This window comes from Euprymna scolopes, chromosome 4 (genome assembly GCF_053919585.1).
Source record: "Euprymna scolopes isolate OS-2025 chromosome 4, ASM5391958v1, whole genome shotgun sequence".
Taxonomy (NCBI): domain Eukaryota; kingdom Metazoa; phylum Mollusca; class Cephalopoda; order Sepiida; family Sepiolidae; genus Euprymna; species Euprymna scolopes.
Window position 1 is genome coordinate 171,209,505 of NC_136485.1, and position 24,251 is coordinate 171,233,755.

General features: G+C 34.9%; 1 protein-coding gene across 3 annotated transcripts in view; it reads left to right on the top strand.

Moving 5' to 3' along the window:
* The window catches only part of LOC145270282 (endothelin-converting enzyme 1-like), a 180,223-nt gene that overhangs the window by 73,527 nt on the left and 82,445 nt on the right, over positions 1-24,251 (top strand). For 2 of the 3 annotated variants that reach the window (XM_080125933.1, XM_080125938.1), the window contains exons 4-9: positions 865-1,026; positions 3,933-4,005; positions 6,678-6,847; positions 10,101-10,256; positions 14,649-14,726; positions 19,663-19,808. In XM_080125933.1, coding sequence (XP_079982059.1) covers positions 910-1,026; positions 3,933-4,005; positions 6,678-6,847; positions 10,101-10,256; positions 14,649-14,726; positions 19,663-19,808 — 740 coding nt within the window. In that variant the 5' untranslated portion in view covers positions 865-909. Of the gene's footprint in view, positions 1-864; positions 1,027-3,921; positions 4,006-6,677; positions 6,848-10,100; positions 10,257-14,648; positions 14,727-19,662; positions 19,809-24,251 lie in introns of all 3 variants that reach the window. The other variant, XM_080125928.1, reaches the window with a different exon arrangement.

Consider the following 24,251-nt stretch of genomic DNA (forward strand, 5'->3'; position numbering starts at 1 on the left):
TTAATCCATGGGAGCTATGACAGGATAGAATTTTGAAGTAGTCTGCAATTGTATTTTGAATGTCTCCTCACTGAGGATTGAGCCTTCAATCTTCAGAAGAGTGTCACTTTACAACTGAATTTTACCAAGTACTTTATCCACTATGCTACAGGTTGTGCAAATAACACAAAAGATCGCATCAAATGAAAAAATACATAAAACCTATTCGATAGTTTTCATAAATCCGACTCATCTTGGATATGATTCTCATTCTCATATGATTTTCAACTGATATGACTTCTGACGTTCTTATGAAATTTGTGGCTCATTATGTCAACATTGGCTACACATGCGTCTAAAGAAGATCGAAGGTTACATCAGCTGAAACAGCGTTAAAATGACAACCTTGATGAAAATAGTAGTCCAGATAATCCCAATAATTACAATTAACCTTTTATTGCCAAGTCTGCCCCTCCTTTAGGGGAGCTTGCCTATCTTCTACTTCCTTGACCTTGTGTTACACATTGCTCTGATAGGGAGCAATCAAATATCAACCCTTTACCGCCAAATTGTACTTTCAAATCACCTTAAAAAAAAAAACATCTGTATTGGAAATATTTCTTACTCTTATGGCTTGTCAGCCCAACTGGTCTTCAAAGTACAGGTCTATGCATGGTTTAACATTTTCATGATTTTTTCCCTTTATCCTCTTAAGTCAAGAAGAACTCAAATTCATGATTAAAAAATGTATTTGTTGGAGATAAAAAAATTCTGACGGTAAACCAGTTTTATTTTATTAACCGCAGACTTTCCACATGTCTCGCTTGAATGATTTAAATCTTTGAAACATTACAGAACTCATTTCTTTTTCTTTATTTCCAACAGCATCGGAAATACTGGATTCAATAGATCCCACGGTTAATCCGTGCGATGACTTTTATAAACACTCCTGTGACACGTGGATCAAGTCCCACCGAATTTCCCCGGATCAGAAGAGTATTGGAACCTTCAATACTGTTCGACGCACCGTTAGTGATCGCATTATTGGTGAGTCCAAGGCATTATTCCCCAATTTATATATATAGACTAGTTGATGTAATTGTTTACATTGTGTTTCTCAAATGACTTCTGAAACACATTAAGGAAGGTTTTATTGTTAGCAACCATGTTTACTCGGCGTTTTCCGGAAGCAAACCAGTAAATTGCAAGAGTATGTATCACATTACAAAAAAAACAAAAAACAAAAAACAAACAGCTTTTCTCTATCTATTTTCTTACCTTTTTCTCTCCTCTCTCTCTCACCGACCTTCTCCTCTCTCATAATCTCTGTCTCTATCTACCTATTTATCTCTCTATATATGTGCAGGGTGCCTAAAAGTGGACTCACTCTTTAACTATTGTCTTGAGAATAATGGTTATCGATTTTGAACATTTGCAAACATGATTCTTTAATTACATTTGTCTTCTGTATTTAAAGTTATTCCATTTCACTCTATATTCATAAAAGTTTTATCATTTGAAGTGTGAGTACATTTTAGACGCCCTATATATATATATATATATATATATATATATATATATATATATATATATATATATATATATATATATTTAAATAAATGTTTAGAGGTACAGAATTTGTATATGGTTTTAAATAAAATAGTAGGCGGAGGTTTCTCGAGAGCTCTTTCGGCTATCATCTCTTCAGGAGTAAATCGATAGCAATCTAAATAGTATTGTGACGAAAATAAAGAGTTCTATTGGGGAACTTATTTAATGTGCCAACGTACGGGGACATTAATTAAATTTATTTACGTTTAAAAAACGATTAAAAATATTGTTTATTTTAAAACTTTTATTGAAAAAATTAATTTGGGTAACTTGATTATGTAGTAGAGCTGATATCTATTTAATGTAGCTGCCTTCAGCCTCAATCACCGCGCCGATAGAGGCCCGGAACTGGGAAATTACCTTCGCTGGTTGGAGTTCGGAAAATACTCGGCTTATAGTAGCGATCAGGCTTGCTTTAGTGTTGTGGGAATTCACGTTAATGATGTTCTCAACATATGACCAAACGAAGTAGTCCAAAAACCAAAAAATAATAGTCATCAATTTGAACATTTGTCAACATGATTCGTCTGTACTTAAAGCTATTCCATTTCATTTCATGTTGATGAGCAAACGTTTTATCGTCATTCGAAGTGTGAGTACATTTTTAAACACCCTGCATATATATATATATATATATATATATATATATATATATATAAATATATATATATATATATATATATATATATATATAGTGAATGAATGACAAAAGTCTGTATTCCAAATTTCATGATATTGACCATCTTCTTACTATTTATTCCTTTAATTCAGTTAACACTTACAATTCTTGACAGTATCTGTTTCGTAGCACAAAATCAATCACTTAATTATTATAGCAATCAGTTAATCTATTTTTTCCTTAACTCATCAGATGAAATAGCAACAATCAATCTCCGAAAAGGAAACAAAATGCGTTTGGATATGATTAAAAAATCCAAAAATTGGAAGAAAAGTTGCAAATACCTTATATTTTTATTTCATTACGCCATTTGAATTTGAATATATATATATGTGTGGACGGATGTTTGTTTAAATAGACATTTGACGAGATTACTTATGGGCGCCGGTCCCGTGGGTTGATCGGTAGAACTGCTGACTGTCAACACGATGGTTCTAGGTTCGATCCTCGGCTTGGGAGAGGTGCTAGTCTAGTGGCACTGATGAGTTGTGATACAACGAAACATGACTGTATGTCGATGACTACAAATATATTTTAAGCCCCAATCTTTGGGTAGAGCACTGTCATAAATAATCTCACTCGCTACTTAATTGGCTAAAAAATGCGAAGCTCGTTGTTTGTTTACAAACAGGCGGTTTGAGCACTGTTAAAGTGGTGGCGGATGTCTATTTAAATAGACATTCCAACGAGTTATTTGCGGGGGTCCCTTCTGTGGTCGAGTGAGAGAACTGCCGACTGTCAACACGACGGTTCTAGGTTCAATCCTTGGCTTGGGAGAGATGCTAGTCTAGCGGCACTGATGAGTTGTGATACAATGAAACAGAACTGTATGTCGATGACTAAAAAATATATATATATATAAATTTGTTTGCCAAAAATGAAGACAATAAAATATAAAATAAGAACATCATATGATGTATTTCCTCATACGATACAAAAATAGTAGGCCCCATCTTTTAAGTGGCAACACGCTTTGTTTAAATGAAGAAAAGTCAAATAATAAATGATAAAATGAATATATAAATAAATGAAGACCCTGTTGATAAATAAACGTCCATAGACCTTGCATCTCTGTCATGTAATCTTTGGGTACAGGTTTTGTCTGCATATTTTATAACGTGTGGACAGTTATATCCATGAAACAGGAGACTACAATAATTTTCATTTTAAATATGCCATGTGCCACAAAAATGTACTCACAATTAAACTGTTATCGGCGTTGTGTGAACAATAATGGTCATCGATTTCGAACATTTGCGAATATGATTCGTCAATTACATTTATTGAAGCTCTCCATTTCACTCTGTTGATAAACAAATGTTTCATCGTCATTCGAAATGTGAGTGAATCTATTCACCCTTTGAGACTCCCTGTATATATATATATATATATATATATATATATATATATATATATATATATATATATATATATATATATAGTAAGTTATAAAAATAAATATCTAACCTTCCAAGTTGCAATACATCTTGTTTAATATGAAAAAGATAAAAATAAAGCCACTCGTTTTTATTGCCATCAGTTTTGCTTTTTTCTTCTAGGGAAATCCAACGTTTTTTTTTTGTTTGTGTGTTTTTTTTTTAAGTTTATACTGATACACCCTATATAAAAACACATAATTATATTTTTATTAGCTCTGTTGCAGGAGAGCTCGACAAAGGATGAAGCCATTGCCATCAGAAAGGCAAAGAAGTTATTCCGATCTTGCATGGATCTGAGTGAGTACCTCGTTTTTATCATGAAGTAATATATCTTGATTTGTGACTTCCAAAATATGGCACGGCTTGTTTATATATTTTTGTATTTATATTTTGACATCACATTTATCCAAAATAGTTTCCCGTTTCTCATGATGTCTGGAAGAATATTAACAGTTTGTAATGCAATGAGATATAGGTATGCGCAATCTAGGACGAAGGTGCCTCGACTTGAAACCATGTAAAAAAAAAAGGATAATGATAAAGTCGAAAAGATTATTTCAAACTCAACAGAATGGATGTATTCAAATGTGTGTTGGTGTCTGTTTCTAGTTTTTCAAAGTGCATTTCCCCCGAGTCGTAAGTTTGCAGAGTGGTGCGAGATGGGTCAGATGATTGCATTTTTATGCGCAAATATACATTTTTATGCACAAATAAGCATTTATATGTCATAGTTGGTTAATTTGCATCTATTTCTTATGAATCTGATGATAGCTTAAATGGTAATAACTAAGGCTGGAGTACTAAATATTTTGGTTTCAATTCTAGCTGATGGTGCTCTAGTCATATTGTTCACTTTTGAAATCACTGCTATATATTGGGTACAATATAATAAATAATAATCAATAGAAAATTGATTATAATAATAAATGCGAAATAATGATAAATATGAATACATATAAGAGCTATATAAATTAAAATATCATATTTAAGCATACTTTTTGGCAAGGAAATGCCGGGAGCTCAGCTAGTTGGTCTATATTGTCAAACTGACTATTTAGCACTCTTGAGTGGCAAAAAATCTGTAAAATAAATAAAGTGTCTTATTTAATTTATTTGATTTAAATTATATGAAAGATTTCTTTAAGTAAATCTAATATGAATGATTCTTAGATTTTCATAACCAAAGCAGTTAGATTATCATCAGTGAGTGACCAAGAAACGCAATCAATTAATAAAAGTCTTTTCGTACGTTTTAAAGGCTTTATTGAGAGAGATATTTGTTCACTAGGGGAGAGACCAAATATTCCTTCTTCATGAAAGACAAGCTAAAATTAATTTCTTTTTCCTTAATTTCTTTACTTAATTAAAAAATTTGTCAACGATCACGGAAAGCCACTTAGCTCTTTATGTTGTGTGTACGTCTGGATCAGATGCTTCCTCACTGCAAACTCCCCCAAAACTCAGGGTCGAACATGTAACACAATTTCTATCTAACAAACAGACTCATATATGTAGACGGCACTAACATCTTCAAAAGGTTGGTTGGTTTGTTTGTTGGTTGGTTGGTTGTTTTTGTTTTACGGCATATCAACCCTTTTCAAGTTATTTAATGCCAAATCCAAAGATTTTGAAGAAAAATTTTTTAATAAAATATATTTGTTGTTTGCAAGTCGGTTTCTATTTAACCCATAGTTGGGACCCTAACAAGTACTACCACTCCGGGTCAGAGAAATGGCAATTAAAGGGTGGCTCCACACTCCCCAAAGGCCGCAAACTGGGGCCTCACCACTGGATATACTTTAAGGTCATATCCAGGACCACTTCAAAAGGCAACAACCACCACTACCTCTCTCCTCTCACCTTGAGCACGTGGTGCAATGAGGCAAAAGGTGGTTTGTTTATTTTAACTCCTCAAAAACCAGGCTTCTATCTTTTCACTATAAACGCCCTGATTCCCATGTGGCCCCAATTGATATGAATTGCTCTTGTCTCAATGAAGCTTCTTGCTTTGACCAGCTTCTGGGTCTGCCCTTCACTCCTGACCTGAAATGGAAAACTTATATCAAATCAGTTGTCAAGGTCACCGGAAAAATGGTTGCGTTATATCAATCCAGAAAGTATCTCACTCCCGACGTGATCCTTTACCTGTATAATAGCCAGATATGTCCTAAAATGAAGTATTGTTACCATATCTGAACAAAAGCTGCTCGGAGCCACCTATCCTGCCAAGACAGATTTCAAAACAGGATTTGAATCCTAGTAAATGATGTCCTTTTCTCTTCCCTGCAACCTCTTTCCAATATAAGAGGCATTGCGAGCCTGTCTCAGTTCTATCATGGTAAGTGTTCGGCTGAGTTTCAATCTATAGCCCCCCTCCCTTGCCAAACTTTCAAAGAAACACTCGACTAGCTACAACCACTATCAACATTTCCCCCCCACTCTCTATCTGTGCCTAAATCAAAACACAGATTCCATGAACAAAGCTTCTGCACTAGAACTGCCCGCCTGTGGAACTCTATTCTGCTGGTCTGCTCTCCAGCTTACTACAATATGGTTGTCTTCAAACCTAATGTAAACAAGTTCTGATTGAGCCGTCTCTTTAAATAATCAAATTATGCCCGATTTCAACCACTAACAGTTACTACACTATTGTTCCGGTAACCACCATACAACCCTTATCTTCAAGTGGTCTTCGGGCTTTGATTAGTGATGACTCTCTTGAAAAAAAAAGACATGTACTTCTAGCGTGTTTCATCTTGGGAGGTGACCTCTGAATGCTTCATCATCAATCATGCCAGGTGCATTGCGTTCATCTGCATTCTTCGTCAGGCTGTCTGTACATATACTTAATCCTGGAATTCATACTAATTGACATAATCTCTACCTATTATCGTAAGGCTCTGATATATAATAATCGTAACAGCCGTTTACTATTGATCAGGAGTCTATTTTTGTATCGATCTTTTCAGATTCAATTGAACACAAAAGTGAAGATATAATTAAAGAATCGATCCAGCAGATGAAGAATGCTTCTAATTATGTTGACTTGATTAGTTTGTTAATGAGCGTCAATGCAAATGCCCTTATACCGACCTTCGTGGGTGAAGACCCCAAAAATGTCTCAACTAACATCCTCACGGTAAGTTGGGTTCCATATTTTCCAAAACTCATTCTGCTAATTATGTTTCCGAATTTTTTAAATGATTCTAATCTGTATTATTTCAATTATTTGGACTACTGTTCTCATCTGGCGCATTATTTTCACAGCGTTTCGACTGATGTAACCTACGACCTTCTTCATGGGTAATGGATAAAGTATTATATAAAATTTAGTTCTAAGTGACACGATTCTGGAGGTGGAAGGTTCAATCCTCATCATGAGCGATACTAAGAATACAACTGCGAATTAATACTTCTACCCAGCTATGGCTGATGGAACAAGAGCATGCTACCCTCATAGATTAAATAAAAGGTTCTGTTCGAAATTCTGTGCAGATTCCCGAGTTCAACAGAAAGATTACTGGGGTCGACAAGATACACCTGAAAAAGATTTGAGGTTACATCGGCTGAAATCACGACCTTCGTAATATATATTATTAAGGCCTGTGAGCTGAAACATGATGTCATTGCTGAGGTCCTAGCAAGCAACATCCATCGAATAGTCAGACTGTGTGTAATGAATTAAAAAATATTAGAAAACTTAAAAATTGCATAAAAGAAAGAGAAAAATAGGATGATTTGTACTGAAACTCATTCAATATTAAAAAACAAAAAACGATTCCTGAAATCGGCAAGATACACGTGAAAAAAAAATCAGATGTTACATCGGCTGAAACTTTGTGCAAATCACAATGATGATGAGAGCAATAATCCAATTAATCCAAATAATAAAAATCTGTCAACAGTGAATTTTAGACACCACATCAACCTTTTTTCTGTATTTTAATATAAAAGTTTTTTTTTGTTTTTTTTTAAATTCAAATATAAAAACATTGTTTTTAGTAAACAATTACTTGTGAAATGTTATTATAAACGATTCATAGCAGATGGTTTTCATCATGGTTAACACGGATTCAAAATATTCTATTACAAAATTCAAAATATTCCATTACAAAATTCAAAATATTCCATTACAAGAAGCTGTGGAAACACATTAAAGATAGCCATGTTTTCTTAGTGTCGTCAAGATAATATGCTGAATTATAAAAGAACACACAAGACCACTCTACACTGGACGCTAATGCAGCTATAGCATCTGCCTATCATTCAACATACACACCAAACATTTGGAGGTGGCGGTGGTGATGGCTAACAGCACAGACTGACGACTTGGTGTGCAAAGTTCAAGTCCAGTTTGTTTCACAGAAACACCTGATAATGATGGCAACTTTGAAAAGCGGATCTCTGTTCACGACCCACCATACATAAGAAATTCCCACAATCGTTTTATTCGGTTCATGGAAGGTGGTTCAAAAGCTGTCTGAAGCATTCCATACGTTTCTGGGGCATTTTTCCAAGTTCAAAGAGAATTTTATTGCATATCGTTCTTCTAAAGTATCCTCACGTTCAGAATTTTGAAATTCACCAGCTGTGACATTCAGGCTTTAGTCGGGTGTATTCCAATTCCTACTGTAGCTGTTCATTTAAACCTGAAATCATAAAAATTAACCAGTCATCTCATAAAGTATATAGCAATAACATACTGAATTTTTAAGAGTCTTCGACAATTTGAAATTTCTGTACAAAAAAAAAAAAGTCTGGAAACTTATTAAAGGTAGCTTTATTGAACTTTCTGATGTCTTTTTTTTTCAAAAAAAGTTCTAACTAGAAAGATATCAAGGAAACGAATGTCAACAATAATCATCTGATTTACATGAAATGAATTATGCTCAACAACGAATCAACAACACCGAACACTTCCTGTGTCTTACTACATTCTTAAATAAAATATAGGTTTTATTTTTCTTTCAAATATAATATGACTCTCACAATGGCCGACTAGTTAAGAATGTGTGTTTGGAATTTCTCGAGGCCACGGTTTGAATCGTTAGATCGACGGTACAATTATATTAAGCAGACTGATAATTGTGAACAACTTGAAACATATATGCCTTTGGATAATAAATATTTATTTATGAAAAATAATACATAATGAATGATAATAAAATTTCTAATCATGAAACATGATGATTTTTTATTGGCACTCGTCTATCCAGGATCAATAATTTGGTATTAAACAGAATAATTTGATATTAAACAGAATAATTTGGTATTAAACACTAAATTGAATTAATGAACAGTTTTGCAACACTTTTATGATCCCTTACAAAGATTCAAATCAAAATATACCACTAAGTCTTTAGAATCCTCATACCAATTTTAAATAAAATACAATAAATGATTTTGATTCTAGAAACAGTTCTAAAATGTTGGACTTAAGCTTAAGGAATCTTAAGAAAAAAATTCAGGGAATTTTACTTGCACTAATTATCGATTAAATCGAATGTAAATTGGAAACGTTATGATGACATATCGACATTTATTTCAATATGAGGCTTTCTAATACTCCTTAGCTAAAATTCTTACTAATTTATGATATCATGTCTAATTTGGTGCTTGTGCACTATAATAATTCTACTTTCATTGCAATCGTCTGTGCAGTTTACGGAAAATGTCGGAAGGTGCCGAGCGAAAGTTTTGCGATTTTTTTCTGTGCAATTGTTGGCCAATTTTTCAATGAAAAAAAAAATTATTTCTGTCAGTACGAAATTAATTCAATAAAAAATTAATTGACAAAATGAAAACAATTTGAATAAGTAATAGATTAAAAAATGAAAAAAAAAATGAATATGTTGTTGTTTCACTACGTTTTGACTAACTCATCCTCTGGCCTTCCTCAGGTGGTTAACCGTGACAGGATAGGAATGCTGAGTCTCGTAATTGTGTCCCCAGTAATTACTGCCTTCCATAGTTGTTGTTTCCTCACCACGTTTTTGGCCAACTAATCCTCTGGTTTTGGGTAGGATTGAAACCGCTATCTTCAGACAATGCTCACTTGGAAATGTAATAAAACAACAAGAACTATGAATATGAAGATAATAGTCCGCAAATAAAAATGAATACACAAATTATGAAACCTCATCTCAATGGACCCCCCCCCACCAAAATAAATATAAAAAACATTTTCTCCTGTGAATTTTTGTATTAATTATTTTGTTTGTTTTTATCAGTTAAACTTTCTCTCACTCTGCCACATCCGAGAATAAACCTGAAAACAGGTTTCATTAAAAATGCTTCCCTTTAAATCGGTTCATCCTCAAAAATCTTTTTCTCAAATTAGAACCTTTGAAATAGGGACAAAGTCTAACATCTGAATCTATCTTATTTTGCAGCTCTATTATATACCTATGATATTGAAGTCAAAGGCGTATTACAATAAAACGTCCCCAGTTTTTATAGCTTTTAAAAATATGATCGAGGGCTTCTCCGATGTTTTGTTTCCGAATATGACCGAAAAGATCATCGACTTTGAATGGCGTCTAAAAGATGTAAGTATCAAAGCTCATTAATTAATACTAGCGGGACCTGTGGAAATTCCATAGCGGTATCTTTCATAAGTAATACTAGCGGCAGGGGGAGCCTGGCTTTGCCCGGTCGTAAAATATGCTTAAATAGGATTAAGGACTCCAGCATTAATTTTGTAAAACACTACTTTATCTTAACAAAGAATCTGTCATGTTTTACTGCTGTGTATGCGCATTCGTGAAACAGTTGACAAACAAATAAAAATCCAATGACTCCCAAGTATCAATTTTTCAATTTTGACCCCTTAGCAGCCCTTTTTTTCCGGATGAAATCTGATGAAAAAGTTTTCCACATGTCTGAATACAATATATACCAATTTTCAATTCTTTTGATCAAGAATTCGTTGAGTATAGAGGTTTAGAAATGTCCTCTCGCACACACACATTCTCACTTTTATAGATATTGTTACTATTATTATTATTATTATTACTATTATTATTATTATTATTATTAGTAGTAGTAGTAGTAGTAGTAGTAGTAGTAATAGTAGTAGGAGGAGGAGGAAGAGGACTGGAATTCTGGGGAGACTTGTTGTCACAGACTTTAGGGAACACCACTGGTTAATGTCACGACTACTACTACTACTAGTTGTGACATTAACCAGTGGTGTTCCCTAAAGTCTGAGTGACAACAAGTCTTCCCAGAATTCCAGTCCTCTCGACCCGTTTCGATAACCTTTGCAAATGAAGTTGCATTATTGTAACAGTCGCTTGCCATTGATTTCTCACTAGCAATGGACATTGACATTCGCTAGAATTTGAGTTGCATTCCAGTCTTCTTTAGACTTCTTCAGACTTCTTCAGTTGAGGTCTGCTTAGTACTTTCTCTTCTTGGTTCTTTTCATCCTCCTTGATGATTCTCAACTCTTTGGTGTGTTGCCAATTGATGTTGACACTACAGTTTTTTGTGGGGGCAGGGGTAGTAGTTAACTTACAATTGTGCGGTTTTAGTTTTCTTGGTTCAATGTATGGTTTCTCTAACTGTTGCAGTTTCTATGTGGCTGGTTAGCGCTTGTAGCTCATGTGTATCAGTTTCCGCATCCAAAGTCTATCATTCAAATTTCAGCTGATTATTATTGCCTCTTCTATAATCTGTCTTCCCCTTTTTATAATTTTTTTTTTGCAATTTTCACCTCAAACAAGGCACAGTGTCATTTTGAAGTAGGGGGCTACTATAGGGGACATAATTTGCAGGGGCATTATGAAGGGAGATGAGTAGCGAGATCTTTGTTCGCATTACACTTGAACTTCTGCATATCAGTACAGTTGGGAAAGCAGAATCTCGGAAGGGAGTTCCAAAAACTTGCAGTTCTGGGGAAGAAACTATTGGAGTAAAAGGCTTTCTTACACCCAGGGATCTCTACTCTAAAGGGGTGGGACTTAGTTGCTTGTTGGATTTGTCGGGGGTAGTCACGTCGAGGAGATACAAGTGCTTGCAGTTCGTCAGAACATTCACCATTAAAGTATTTGTAGAACAGGCAGAGGGATGCAACATCTCGTCGATGGGACAGAGACTAAAGCCTACATGACAGTTCGGTTGACGACTCTATTTTGAACCCTGCCCAGGAGTGAGAGACAAGTAACAGATGCACAAGCCCAAATGTGACAACAATACTCCATACATGGGCGAATGGTGGCCTTATAGAGGTGCAGGATACTTTCAGGTGTAAGTAATTTTCTAGTATGGTAGAGAGAGCCCATCTTCTTTGCAGCAGCCTTGGCAATGCTGCCAATGTATCTATTCCAGTTCATGTTTCCTGTAAACGTTAGGCCAAGGAGTTTAAAAGAAGTACTTCCAGGTAATGTGTTCTTGGCCATTGCTATTGGTGGTAGAGAAGGTTTTTTGTAGTTATTGAAGGAAACAAGCTTAGTCTTGGCAGCATTGAATGTGACCATCCATTTTTGTCCTCATTCCACTAAACATTGGAGGTCATCCTCTAGTGTTTCTGCCATGTCCTTAGATATATGTTCGTTTGTTTTCCCCTCATGCCTGTTATAGAGAGTGGTGTCATCGGTAAACATACCCATCTCTGAAACAATTTTATCGGGGAGGTCATTTATGAATATCAGGAATAATAAAGGTCCAACGATAGACTCCTGAGGTACTACCGCATTTATATCATATTGTTTAGATGTATGACCGTCGAGAACAACTTGATTCTGATTTGGCTTTGTATTTTTTAAAAAAGATTTAATAAAATGAACTCGACTTCAAAAACATTAATTCATAAAGTTAATTTGACAATTTTAGAAAACTGAATAATCTATATTTCTATAAAAGTGCGAATAGGTGTGTGAGAACATCTCTCAACCTATGTACTCAACGAATTTTTGAACTGCAGACTTCAAATTTGGAAAACTTTTTAATCCATTTTCATCCGGAAAATGGACTGTTAGGGATGAAAATTGAAAAATTTGTACGTGTGAGGTTGTCGGATTTTTATCTGTTTGCTAACTGTTTCACGTGCATAAATAGTTCATATTACAGATTATTATGTAAAGAATAAGTAGTTTGAAAACCCGTTTTAAAGATTGTGTCAAGCTAGTCTAATGGATATCGTACTTTACTCACTGTCTTTAAGTTTTGGTTTCGATCTTAAATCCAGTATTTTTTATTTTTTTTTACTTACAAGAAGTGAACAGTTTAGAAGAAAAAAACAATACTCGCATGCACATGTCTCAGTTTCTGTATGAATTAAAATATAATATTTATGCGTATATTACGATCGGGCAACGCCGGGTGGCCTGCTAGTTATATATAATTTTGTATTAAATGAATAATATTTTTTTCTGATACTTTTAGTTCAAAACACCGTTTTCATAATTTTTTCTCCATTTTGCTGGTTATATACACCTTGAGGAGTCCGCCCCTCATGGCGGGAGATAAGTACATGTCTAATACTATTGACATATATAAAGTCTGAAATCGATATTTGTGTAGTTGCCACAAATTTCGAGTAGAAAGACTCATGGTCACATTTTTGCAAACATAAGTTCATGTGGTTAATTTGAAAATTGAAAAAACATAATGTTTAATATATTTTTTTATTAAAAAAATAAAATTATTTTTTTCTGGACTTTCGGTGTCAGAGCCTTCTTTCAAAATAGACTTTTTTTATTTCTTCATTTGGCTTGTGGTATTAATTTCGAGTGGTTGGTTGATCCTTCGCAGAGAGACCAAAGTATCAAACCATTTTCTAACACGTTTACAAAAATAATTTACTCTTTCTAAAAAAAAATCATAAGTGCATCCGTTCACTGGAAGTAGAGTAATTATAATATTTCCACCATAGGAAGTAAAAACAAGGAGGAAAAAATACAACAAATAAAACAGGGAAAAGTTTATCAGCAGAACAAAGCTAAAGGAAGTTGTTCACCAAAGTATACAAAAGACAGCTGAAATAGTAGTTAATTAAAGGTATAATAATTCGTTCACTAATGTACACAAAGGGAAGGTGAAATATTATTGTTAATCAAGGTGTAGCAGTAATTGGGAAAAAAGGGCTGGCCAATAGAGGTCAATATAGTTAGAGTTAGTTTAAAGGCAGTTTTTTTATGGAAATCACTCCACACAAGGCGTGAAACCACTTGATATAAAAAGCTAAAAAAAAAAAAATTACTTAAAGGTCAAAAACTTTTCAACAATAGGCGTTAAATCGAATAGATTCTGGCCTAAAAAATAAGTTAAGGACAAAAAGTTTTGAGTTTGTAACATTTGAGAACAGTTTCTAGTTTGGGACAGTTGGTGGCTCAGTGGTTCACCTTGAGTCAGATTGGATAGATTGCAGTCAAAACCAAGCAAGAATAGATTGAACCAAAAAGTAAATCGCTGAGGACCAATGCGATCATTGTGAGCTTGTATCTGCTCTATCGCTATTTTCATAGCAAGTGCTCGACTGAACTCCAATCTATGGTTTCACCTTACCAAACTTTCACAAAAACAATCGACTAGCTACAACCACTATATACAATTTCCCCTACTCTCTATCTGTGCCTAAATCTAAATGCAGGTTCCATGAAAAAGCTTCTTTCCCAGAACTACCCGGCTGTGGAACACTGTTCTGCTGGCATGTTTCCCAGTTGAATACAACATCACAACCTTCAAATCCAATGTAAACAAGTTCCATAAATAATAAAATTCTACCCAATTTACACCATTATCGATTACTACTCTACCACCTTACATACATTAACCCTTATTCTCGAGTGGCCTTTGGGCCTTCATAAGTGGTGACTCCAAATAAAAAAAACAAAAACCAAGTAATTTATCCACTATGCCACGGGTCCTTGTAACTTGAACTTTCATATAAACTAAATTATTCTCTGTTTTTTTTTTTTTTATTAATATTTTTTTAGATTTATCCCACATTCCATTCGAACGCATCGTATAATTATAATATTATTAAAATCGGGGATCTCCAGAACAGGACAAAGGTAAGTAAATGTATTTCTTGTACTTTCATTTGCAAGAATATTTTAAACTGTAGATAGAGGAGGTATAGGTATTTGCTTGCCCTCTCAGAGCAAGGGCGGGGGAGGGGGTCATATTTCTCGCTATTTGAACTCAAAAAGCACATGAAAACTAAATCTCCACTTAAAATATGTGTCAGTTTAGTGTGTAATCTAAAATTAGACAGGATTACTTACATACGATTTATAAAAATATATTTTATTATATCTATGCAGAAATGCTACACTGGCATGACAGTGTTTCGATCTCTAGTTATTAATTACCAAGGTCTTCTTTTTCTTTCCTTCAAAAAAGACAGTTTTCGCCTAAGGAGATCTTAGTTATTGATTGAAACATTGTCATAACAGAGTAGCAAAACTTGTTACATGTCTGTATAAATAGTTCTATGTATTATTGAGCACTATTCTATGAACGTGGGGGAAATTCTCTGGGTTTTTATCCCATGAATAGTTATGGAAACATTCCAATAGTTTTCCTGATTCCTGTACAATTACGGATTCTGTACTAAATGTCCGATTCCAATACAAACACTGATTCTGATTCTTTTTAAAATTTCTATATATTTACTTATAGAGTATGTTTTTTTTTTTAGATTCTTGTAAACAACTATATATATATATATATATATATATATATATATATATATATATATATATATATATATATTATAAGGTAAAATTAAAAGCCAAGAACAATGCGAGATTTTTTTTTATATAGAGTAAAATTAAATGCAAACAAAAGAAATAAAGTTCTTTTTTTTTTTTTTTTTTTGTTTGTTTTTTCTTTTTCACACAAATTTTAACTCTAAACAACAGTAATTTTTTTTTCTGTTGTATTCAATGGTGATATAAATCTCAATATATTTCAGACTTATTAGTCCATTTTCAAGAGAAGACAGCGGAAGAGTGTTCAAAATTGGAAAAGTAGCCGCAGAGTTTGCCACGTGATACCGCGAAATATAGAACAAAAAATGACGTTAGGAGAACGTTAAAATAAATCAGTTGATGTTTGAAATACTTGTTGCGTTTGTGAATCAAGGGAGATGACTATTCAAGCAAGAGTTTTTTTTTTTTGTTTTTTTGTTTTTATGTTTTTTTTGTTATTATTATTTTAATTATTGTTTTTCTTATGTTTTAAACTTATATTATAAAAGCGGAGCTCAATTCCAGTCTATTGTTTAGTGTGGGAGTATTTTTTGAAATAATTAAAGATTCGAGGATACGAAGTTGACCTACGTTTCTTGAAGAAGCAAGAATGTTGATGTGAAAATCTGGTTCTGAATTAATGCAAGTGCGAATATGTTTATAGAACGACGAAGCAGTAGTGTTTAAGTGCTCTTTAATGCGGTGATGAAGCAATCTGGTAGTGCTTCCGATGTAAGATGCACTGCATTTAGCGCATTGTAGGTCGTAAACAACGTGGTTCTTAAAGCATAAACCTGTGTGTGATATTGGGCAATTAGAGAGTGAACAAGGGGAAGGTGTATGCGATGGATGTTTTCGGTTGAGCTGTTGTCTTAAAGTAGATCCAGTGTGGATGAGTTGAATGTTGAGCCCCTCGCTGCGGATGGCTTTTCGGATTGAAGATGAGATTTTGTCACTGAGGAAGGGTAGTTTTAGAAAACAATTGTTAGAGAAGGGTCGGGTGTTGCGTTTTTTCTTTTTAAGTGAGGATAGGATCGTATTAGGGTAGCCGTTTAGTGAGAGGGTCTGTAGGAAATTGTTAGTGTGTGTATGTTTGTCGGAGATGTTAGTGCATTTGTCTTGTATGCGTGAGATTTCGGCATGTGCGTAGTTTAGTTTGTCCTTGAGAGGTAGCGCAGATTTGAAATGTACGAAGAGGCGTTTGCTGGCGGGTTTTCTGTAGAATTCAGTGCATATGGCACCATTTTTTTTTATTTGTATTTTAAAATCAAGTAGAGAAAGAGATTCCGAAGAGTCTGGGTGTTCTATAGTAAATTTTAAGTTTGGGTCGGCGTTATTGAATTTGTGGAAAATGTTAATAGCTTCTTCGCGGGAGTATGTGATAATTAAAATGTCATCGATATATCTAGTAAAAAGGAGATAAGAATAGCAGGTACTAAGGGTGTGTCTTTCGAGTTTGTCCATATAAGCAATGGCAAGAATACCGGATAGACTGGAGCCCATGGGTAGTCCAGATACTTGTTTGAACGTGTTTTGTAGGAAAGTAAAGTAAGTGTTGTCTACTATAATACGGAGGAGTTGCAAGAGATCTCCTGGAGTAATTCCGAAGCATTGTGGGTTTTTAGATGCTATAATGTCTGCCACGAGATTAATGGCTGGATGTGCAGGAATGGAGGTGTATAAAGAAACGACGTCTAGGCTAAATGGGTATCTGTATAGTTTGAGTAGATGGTGTGGTAGATCGTTGAGTCTGTTAATTACTTGGTTGGAACTACTAACATGGGCTGGGAAGGTAGAGAGTAGAGGTTTAAGTAGGCGGGATATTAACCAAGAGATTTTATAAATAAGATACTGAATTATAAGTGGTTGGCCATACTTATAGGCACTGAACAGATACCATAATACTTATTATAGTTAAATTCAAATTTTGATATATCTGCCTTTTTTTTTTTACATCGTTCATTTCTGTATTACGTTAAAGTTATTTTAAACCCCACTCTTCCCATGTTAAATAATAATTTCGAAATAATAACGTTAATATTTCAGTGCGCAGGTCAAAATCTGCAAAAGAAGCGATTTGTCTTTATTTGTTTACATTGTTATGGGTTAATGTTTATGCGCGGATGCGCAACCAGATGCCGTAAACCGGAAAGTGGGTTACATACATCGTTACAAGGTCATTTGACTTTTATAATATATATATATATATATATATTTTTATGTATGTGTGCGTGTTCCTTTCTTATAGGTTCTGAAACAGCTGAGCCTGTCTTTTACAAATTTCGCACAATGGTAATTTATATATCTGGCAGTGTTTTTAGATATGTTTTGTACAGAAATTCATCTGCTAAGTATCGAAAATCGAAAAAATCTGAAATTAAAATAGTCTTTCTCATAGATAAAAAAGAACTTTTATGGGGAATATTTTACGTTACATTGGCAAGGGAGATAATAAAATCTTAGCAATTCATTTTTTCTTAAAAACAAACAGAATTATTAATATCTTGGGATATAAATCGATGGCAGAGCATTCGAATGGTCCTCTGTTCAAGACTGGGTGTACCTCACTATTTCATTTAAATTTTTTATTATTAATGAGTTTAATTTACGATAAAAAATAAGAGGTGCCATTTAAAATCGCTGCAAATCATTTCTTCGTTTACATATTTTAAAACTAAACATTATTCAAAAGTGACTTTTCCAGGGCATTCATCGTCAAACCCAAATATCAGCTGGCATGATATTGTATGCAAACGCAGACGGAATTATGAACAACATTATCATTATTGTTTTTTTATTCTTGTATTTTTTTTTTTTGTGAATTAGGCTAACGGGAAATTATTCCTCATGTTATATAATATTCAATAGAGTATTGATTCTATAATAATACATACGCAATCTGCATAAATTAAAATATCATGTTTCAGCGTATTATATGACTGGGCAACGCCGGGCTGCCAGCTGATCCTGAACTGGGAGCATGCCTTTTCTATAAGCACCGGCCGGAGCTTGGTGTATACTCGGTGGATGGCGACGATCAGGCTGGATTTGGTGTTGTGGGAGGTCATGTTGGTGATGTTTTTGATGTATGATCTAACAAAATAGTCCAGCCGGTTCAGAAGGGGGGGGCAATGAAAGAAGGGTTCAAAGTCGTAGCACTCCTTCTGAAGTCAAGCCTGGGTTTCTTTGGACTTGTGAGGGTCTGCCAGAGGTCACCTGATTGCATCAGGGAATCACCAAAGTCTTCAGTACATCCGGGTACACTTTGGTGTTGACTTTGAAGCTGACTTCGAAGATGTGAGATGGCATGATATGGCCATCACTTGAAACCACACCAAAAACCAATAACTGTGGCCGAAAACTTCATTGAACAGTTCGAATTTGCATTTTGAGGGTGCTGGCAATGGTCCTGTTGTCATAACTTGGATTGATAGAAATCATGAGTTGTACAGTAGCACATCTCCGATCTCACTCGTTGAACATTGTGTCACTTTCAGACATGATAGAAGGCTCCTGTCTCTCTTGGGATTTGTGCACAGCTGGTTAACTGGCAGATGGTCTGCAAAAAAAAAAAAAAAAAAAGAAAAAAGAACGGTTTTCATTTAATGGAAATGGAATTATGTCGTTTTTACTAGGACGACAATTTCATTGTTCCACCCTGTAGAAAATGAAAAAGAATGTCGAACGAGCCAAAACCCTTGAATAATATTTTTAGACGGTTTTAATGGAATTGACAAACAAATAAAATATCAGTTGATATTTTCGATATATAACAAGTGTTTTAAATTAAACCCCTTTGACAAAAACAACAATAAAAATGAAATTCTACTTTTGACGCTATTATTTGTGAATCACCTGAAAAAAAACAAACTTATCAGTTTAGCATATAAATCTAACATAAAATGATCCTTCATTTCCAGGGAACTCTAACAGTTTAAGGCAGTTAACTAATTCAATTTTGCTATGAGAGACAAACCTCTGAATTTTGAGGAGGAAGGGTAAATCTATTTTTTAAAACCATTACGTGTGATTTTACAAGGTTTTCTGTTTTGGGGTAGGTTTGCAACCCAGGGGTTAAGGGAAGTTTTTTTGGGGAAGTGGGTGAGGTCTGTGATTTGGGAAGAGAGCGGGATGTTACCACTCAGACCTAGGGTTTATTTATGGTAGGGTATTTTTTTTTTAATAATTTTTTAACATAATTCCTCTCGATTCGATTTGATGACAGTAACAGTTCGTAATTTGTTCAAATTTCAAGAATCAAGTGGATTGGCTACATATCTACGAGAAAGCGCTTAATATGTCGGGGATTGAAACAAAAATTGACGAAAACACAAAGATTCTCGTGTATTTCCCGGAATATATTGAAAAATTAGCAGACCTTTTGAATGCCACTGACCTTGAGTAAGTACACAAGCTTTGTTTATATTTATTTTTAACTTTTCATTTTTGCTAACAAATCAACAATCATCGTGGCTAAAAGCAACTGGAGGATAAGAACTAATCTCATTGATTCATATCATATGAATCTAGATGATTCTAGTGTTGGCATTGATTTCCCCGATATCTTTCTCGTCAGAATTCTTTCTAGAATGACATCGGGCACTTATGGGAGGGACTATGTGAAGGTTGCCAACATCCTCAGTGAAAATGATTTTTTGGAACAAACTAGATTTGCACTTGGAACATCCAGGTGACCAGTCTGTGTTGTTAACCACTTAACCATTGTCACTTTCTGTAAGCATTGATTGATGAGAAGGATAGATTGTCTGTTTTTCTTTTTGTTTTTTTTTACAAAAGTGTCACTTCTTATTAAGGCCCAGAGGCCACTCGAGAATAAGGGTTAATGAATGTATAGTAGTCAATGCGACAATATCGTAGTAATCATTAGTAGTGGAAATTTGGTAAATTGGATTGCTTAAGAGGAACGGCTCATCAACATCTTCTTTATGTTGGAATTGAAGATGACCATAGATGCTGGAAAGCAAACTGATGTTGTAACTCTCAGGGAAGCAGTATTGCGAAAATATTAGAAAGAAACCCTGTTCATGGACATTTAGTTTGAGGAAAGGAGAAAGTTTTTGTATTTGAAGTTGGAAAACGAGTTGTTACTGTGAATGAGAAAGTTTTTGTATTGGAAGTTGTGAAAACGAGTTGTTACTGTAAAGGAGAAATCACTAATTGGAGCCCAGTCGAGCACATTCCATGGAAATAACAATAAAGTAGATAAAGACTAGTAACGTCTATGTTTTGAGAAAGTGGCTGTTGAGAACAGAAGCGATCACTCGTACTAGTCAATTTTGAATTCTGTAAAGCAAGAAAGAGTATTTTGAGCAGCACCTCCCCAGATGTGGTAAGACTACTCCTTTTTAGGAAGTAGCTGACTCTTATTAAGGGAGCAAATTGCATCAGGAGTCACACACTTTCTGGAGCGATAGAACGATTCCATCGTTTTCGCTGTTGCTTTAGCAATGTACCAGATTAGATGTACATCTTACATTTCCTGCCTCCGCACTACGTCTGGATTTAACACAAGGCCGGGGTAATTGTGGGGTGTAGCCATTGTAAAACAGCTGGGACGATTATCTTAAAGAGTTGCTATGATTGAAGACATAAGTGTTCCCTTCATACATTTAACTTTAATGAAAATTGTTAATTCAATCACATTTACATATAGACGAAGTTAACAAAACAAAGACGGATGTGATGTCACACTATTAAGGCTCGTGCTGGTTGGCTAATAAAATGATGAGCGGGCGTAAATAAGAACTAGAAATAATATTTTAAATCTAAATATTTTTTTGTAATTTATCAATATTCATGGCCATTTCACAAATAATTTTTATTCAAACAACTTAGTTTCAAGTTTCAAGATAAAAAATCAGAGTTAGTTACATTCTTTAAAATTTTTTCGTAAGGTTCCCCCACTATCCAACAATCATGAGGTTGTTTGCACAGCAACCGAGAAGGCTAACATGTTTTCCAGTCGGTTTGCCTCCAACTCAACACTGGATCCTGCTTACATCCCCCTCCCTGACTTTCCTTTGCGGACAGACGTCACACGACACACACACGATTTGAAAATCACCCCTTCTCATGTGCATGCTATCATAAAAACCTTGACACTTCAAAAGCATGCTGGCTGTGCTATTAAAAAAAATGCTCTGCCGAAGTAGCTTCAGTTCTCTCCAAACTTTACAACAAATGCCTTAACGAATCTTGCTTTCCAGACTTCTGGAAAACTGCCTTTGTGGTATTAGTTTTCAAGAATTCTGGTGAAAGAACTGACCCATTAAATTATTACCCCATTAGCCTCCTCCCACTTTTTGCCAAAATATTTGAGTCCATAATTAACCAAGCTCTAGTCCATCACCTTACAGATGCTAAACTTCTGACCGACAAACAATATGGATTTAGGCAAGCCCGTTCCACAGCAGATATCCTAACTGTAATCTCTGAACATATATACACTGGAAAAAGCAGGGGAAGGTAGAGCGGTAGCTCTAGATATATCTAAGACTTTTGACAGGGTATTGTATGAAGGTCTTCTCAGGAAAATCAGATCAAACGGTATCACTGGACGAATACTCAACATAATGAAATCTTTCTTAGATAAGAAAAAAATCCAGGTTGTCCTCGATGGTCGTGCATCTAAACAATATGATACAAATGCAGGAGTGCCTCAGGGGTCTATCCTTGGACCTCTATTATTCCTAATATTCATAAATTACCTCCCTGCCGAAATTGTCTCTGAGATGGGTATATATGCTGATGACACCACACTCTATAACAGACACGACAGGAAAACAAATGAACACATATCTAAAGAAATGGCAGAAACACTAGAGGATGACCTCCAATCTGTAGTAGAATGGAGACAAAAATGGATGGTCACATTCAATGCTACCAAGACTAAACTTGTTTCCTTCAATAACTACAAGAAACCTTCTCTACCACCAATAGCAATGGCCAAAGACTCATTATCTTAAAGTATTTCTTTTAAACCTCTCGGCCTAACGTTCACAGGAAACATGTATTGGAACAATTACATTGAGAGCATTGCCAGGACCGCTGCAAAGAAGGTAGGCTCTCTCTACCATGCTAGAAAGCTCCTAACACCCAAAAGTATCCTGTATCTCTATAAGGCCACCATTCGCCCATGTATGGAATATTGTTGTCACATTTTGGCTGGTGCATCTACTACTAGTCTCTTGCTTCTGGACAAAGTTCAAAAGAGAGTCGCCAACCTGATAGGTCCTGAACTGTCATCTAAGCTTCAGCCTCTGTCCCACTGACGAAATGTTGCATCCCTCTGTCTGTTCTACAAGTATTTTAATGGTGAATGCTCCGACAACCTGCAAGCACTTGTACCAACTCGACATAAATACTCCCAACAAACCTGACAAGCAGCTAAATCTCACCCCTTCACAGTAGAGATCCATAGATGTAAGACAGATTTCTACTCCAGTAGTTTCTTCCCCAGAACTGCTAGATTTTGGAACGTGAACTAATATCTTACTGCTTAACTCCCTACATAGTACCCTTGTAGCTTAGGTCAGTGATAGTAGCCCCCTGCACCAAAGTGGCAATGTGCCTTGTTTGGGGTGAAAAGGTAATAAAAAAGAAAGGTTAAATTCAAAAACTTAAATGAAAATCTTCCCTGCAACCTCTTTTCTACAGAAGAAACGTTGCGAGCCTGTCCCTGCTCTATGGTTATTTTTATGATAGGTGCTCGGCTGAACTCCAATCTATGGTCCCACTTGCCAAACTTTCAAAAACTCTCGACCAGCTACAACCACTATATATGATTCCCCCCTCTTTATCTGTGTCTAAATGAAAACAGATTCCATGAACAAAACTTATTTCCCAGAACTGCCCGTATGTGGAACACTGTTCCACTGGTCTGCTTCCTGGTGGAATACAATATAGTAGCCTTCAAATTCAATGTAATAAGTTCTTGTTGAACTGTCCCCATAGATAATCAATTTACACCATACTACCTCCTTACAGTAATTAATTAATAAGCGGTGACTCCCAAGTAAAAAAAAGCATTTTATTTTTATACTGAGACTTCCATTGGAAACCACCTTAATCGTATGACACTCTTTAGGTTTTCTTTTTGTTTTTTGCTGATGATGTTAAATCCATCAGGGCCTCTATACAAGAAAATTGTTCCTATAATATTATTTACGATTAAATCACCAGCAAAAAAAAAATTCTTGTTCCTTTTTAGTTCTTGATAAAGTTTCAGGTCGTCCATGTATATTAGGTGGTTCATTCTTTCATCTGTATTAGCAAATCTGTATCCGACTTCACACTTTTTTAGTATATTGTTAAGGGGCATCATGGCTATGATGAAGAGTAGTGGTGATAGGGAATCCCCTTGGAAGTTACCATGTATCTCAGTTATGTATTGTCCATCGTCTATCAGTTCACGTTTCTATTATCCATGCTTGGAGGATCCTGTCCTACGTTTTCTTGCCTTTATCTTCTTAGATTTTCTTTTCTTTCAAGAATAATTTAATACTAAGAAATTACGGGTGCACCCGACATCAGTTTACAATATTTACTTTATATTTTGTATTATGCATGTCCGAAGATGATTAAAATGTCCATATCTCCTTTACGCTTCTTATCTAAGAACACATACACACACACATATATTGTCATATACATTTTAATAACTTACTATACTATAATAACTCGTTCTCTCTCTCTCTCTCTGTCTCTCTTTCTCTCTCACTATATATATATATACTCGCATGGGTGCCTGACGTTGACCGGGTGTTTGGAGGTGTATGCTGTGCAAAAAAAACAAAAACAAAAAAACAGGTCAATTTTTTTACT